Source organism: Alosa alosa, chromosome 16, assembly GCF_017589495.1.
Source record: "Alosa alosa isolate M-15738 ecotype Scorff River chromosome 16, AALO_Geno_1.1, whole genome shotgun sequence".
NCBI lineage: Eukaryota > Metazoa > Chordata > Actinopteri > Clupeiformes > Clupeidae > Alosa > Alosa alosa.
The window spans coordinates 886,500-890,005 of NC_063204.1; the positions used below are offsets into that span (position 1 = coordinate 886,500).

The 3,506-nt window shown below is 40.1% G+C and overlaps 1 protein-coding gene across 4 annotated transcripts in view; it reads right to left on the bottom strand.

The window, feature by feature from the left end:
* Positions 1-1,268, bottom strand: part of nsun6 (NOP2/Sun RNA methyltransferase 6) — a 50,962-nt gene extending 49,694 nt beyond the window's left edge. For 3 of the 4 annotated variants that reach the window (XM_048266636.1, XM_048266638.1, XM_048266634.1), the window contains exons 1-2: positions 1,047-1,268; positions 214-424 (exon numbers count right to left, since the gene is read on the bottom strand). In XM_048266636.1, the coding sequence (XP_048122593.1) occupies positions 214-288 (75 nt within the window). In that variant the 5' untranslated portion in view covers positions 289-424; positions 1,047-1,268. Of the gene's footprint in view, positions 1-200; positions 425-1,046 lie in introns of those variants that run through there. The other variant, XM_048266637.1, reaches the window with a different exon arrangement.
* Between the last annotated feature and the right edge of the window lie 2,238 nt (positions 1,269-3,506).

Sequence of the window (3,506 nt, forward strand, 5' to 3'; positions counted from 1 at the left end):
TCATCCTGCATGAAAGTTAAGCCGAATGACAACACAAATATTGACAAATACCACATACATGTAAAACAAAACAATGATGTAAAGCAAGCACACATAAATAAATTGAGAAGTAGGCTAATATGGGTCCTTGCACTTGCAGGCTAACACGGGCCCTTGCTTAAAACAGAGGTTTACTCCTAATCAGAAGTTTTCAGACTTACATGCATTCCCTACCTCTTCATTTGTGAAAGTATTCCTGAGGTGATCCCTGACGTCGGGTTTTAAAGCAACAGGAGGAAAAACCAGCATCCTGCATGCGAAAGAAGCCTCCCTCAAACCCCCTGCTCACAGAGTAGCCTCTCAGTCTCCAGGATGGCGGGGAGCAGGGTGAACGACTTCAACACGGCTGGCCAAAGCAATGCTACAGCTGAGCCAACGTCTAGCGCTTTATATGGAGGAAAGAAAACAAGAGCAGCGGTGAGCGAACACAGCCCGTACCAGGATGGTCATGCACCTCACTTGAAGCAAGTCTACGCGCAATACAGGCGTTTCGACATCACCATACTACTACAGGAATGTCACGTCAACAGCCTGTCTGTTTCAAATTCATCTTGAAACTCACACGTGCTCTTTGGAAGAGAGCTCAGGGGCATCGCTAGCAGTTGAAAACATTCGGGGCTTAGTTCGTAGAGTCTGAACTGTTCTCATAATTCCCATTTTGGCTGCCTTTGATGCTCACTTTTGATAGATTAATCCATCGACTCTCATTTGCGCCACATTCATTTAATAATATGGACAATAATATTTTGACAATTAAAGGATGTAATGACCTGTTGTTATCTTCACATTTCTGTTTGCTGTTAAAAACGAACTATATAGCCTAGCCACCTAGCAGAGTGGCGTTTTAAATAGCAAGATGCATCATATGGTTCATGTTTTGCTTAGCTTAATAAGGAGAACGAATCATTGAAAACTCACTAATTCGATTCTACAAAGGCAAAGTAAGTGTACTGTTCGGCCAGCTCCAAACTGTAGGCTAGTGAGTGAGTGCAGGGCAGATAACCAACCTGAACTTGTAAATGAGAGCATCCACCACCTCCTTGTCCTTGTTGCCTTTATGATTTCCTTATAACTTTCTAATTTCAAATAGGGAATGACATGTCCACCCCTGGAGCGGTCACCTCTCCCTCTCGTGAGCGCACTAAGTAGTCTACGTTCCAAATGATGTTTTATAGGAAGGTAACGTTCGATCTGAAGGAGCATTCCGAAATGGCTTCTTCTTCTGTTGGTTTTCGTCGCAGTTTCAACTTCAGTGCATTACCGCCATCTACTGGACTGAGGTGTGTTGGAATGTTGGAATTTGATAGGATACAGGAACTGCAGAGTTAAATTGAAAATGAGGATTGGTAATGTCGGAATAGCGGTACTAAAAAAAAAATCGGAGTAGGGGCATGTCTAAATAGAGGCATGTCGTAATAACGGTTGGTGTTCTTCGTCAGAAATATACTGTTTTGCAAAGCACTGCGCCCATATGCTTTACAGACAGAGAAAATGACATAATGTGTGTTGACAAAATGGTGCACGTGTGCTGTGGTTTGACAAATGTATCAGACTCTGTTGTACCATTTCAGTGATACCAGGTTGCCTTTTGTTTGATACATGTCTTTATTTTCATGTATTCTTTTTTAGGTTAATTGAACTCAATTGAAAGTAAAACAATAACAACAACTAGATGTACCGCATAGCGGTACAAAATATGACCGCCGCTCAGTCCTGTACATCCGTTCCGCGAAAATAAATCACACTTCAATTTGTCTCCATATTTTACTCCATCCCCCCACTCTTGAAACTTTTTGTGTATGCTTGTTTGGCATGCCTGAGTGTGTGTGTCTGCACAGAAAGTAGCCTACTGGTGCTGAAAAGGTGAATAGATTGTAGAATAGCCAAAGAAGATGTAGCATTGTTATAAAACCTTTAAAATCTCTAAACAATCACAAGTAGGGCAGTTCATCACAGTTCATCCATTGCAACTGGATTGATGAAAGGTCACTTTCCACCTGTAGGCTACATTGTATTTGGGAAAAAAACATTTGGGTATCAGCATAATGTTATTTATTTATTTTTATGTATTTTTAAACAAAAACATCTCTGTCAGTTCCATGCCGCTTTCAGCAGCTATCAAAACAAAGGTCATTTTTTGGATGGATGGATTTTTGTGAATGTTTCTTCTTCTACATAAGATTTTAGTCATCTTTAGTTCATGTAATACTTTATTGTCAATGCACAAATTAAGTAACAGTAGTCTGAAACGTTATTGTTAATGCACAAATTAAGTAACAGTAGCCTAGTCTGAAACGAAATGCTGTTTTACATCTAACCAGTGGTGCAAATAACTGACATGTCCAAATGGGCCTTGATGAAATGCGCCGCTAGACTGTTCATACACATTTTAACGGGCCAAAGTTGAAGAGCTTTTTTGTCCGTTATTGTTAGTGCAAATATAGGCTGATTCATGTTCCCTTGCATTGTTTAACTGAGGTCCATGGCTAGTCTGGCTTTCATCAGACCAAGCTCAATCTTTTAAGAAATCAAAAAATAAAATAGCGGGCGGATCAGGCTGGGTTCACCCAGCCTAGTCCATAGGCAACCGATATTGTTTAATTTTCCGATTGAGATATACACGCCTTGGCTATTCTAAATGCAAAAAAAATGCATCAGGGAGTTATGACAAAAACGGTAACTAACAAACTAGATCCTAATAGAAAGCTGTTAGCTTCCTAAGCTACAGGTAGGATTATAAGGTATGCTGGCGACACAAATAAAATCTCCTTTTGAAACCAATGGCTTACGCCTTACAGTATCAAGCGGACTTAAACTGTCATATCGTGGGCGAAAAGTTGTAATAACATTCACGCAGCCCATGAGTCAAGGAAAAGCGCGAATGAAGTAGCCACTTCTAAATGGGACCCACTACACAGTAGCTTAAGGTGTTTTGCTAAAGCAGCCATAATGAAATGAAGGTGTCATTGTTTGGATACTTCACACCGCGTGCTTTTTAATTTCACAGACTACAACTACCAAGCTGTAATCAAAGCACACTCGATTCCCCTCTCACACCCCCTGCACGCCTTAAAACAAAATAAACAGGCGTCTCAGTCTCACGATGTATAGGCAAAACTGTATCAGACCGTGTAACGTTGGTAAATCTTCCATTGCACAGAATGATTTTGTAGCATTTGCAATAAATGACAGTCTAAAAGATACAAACAGTGCTGCTATACATTTGTTTGGTATAACCGCATTTATAGTTTTCTACAAATGCAATAAATCAAATGCCTCCATCACTCAACCAACGCTAACGTAACATTACCTAGGTCCTTATTGATTACAAGATTAACGTATCTGCAGTAAAACCAAGCATGTCCGATAAACATCCTCAGATTTATTTAAAACCAAGAAGAAATGGGAATTACACTTCATGTGAACATCGTCCTATCCTTATTAGATGTTCGCGTGAAATTACAGTC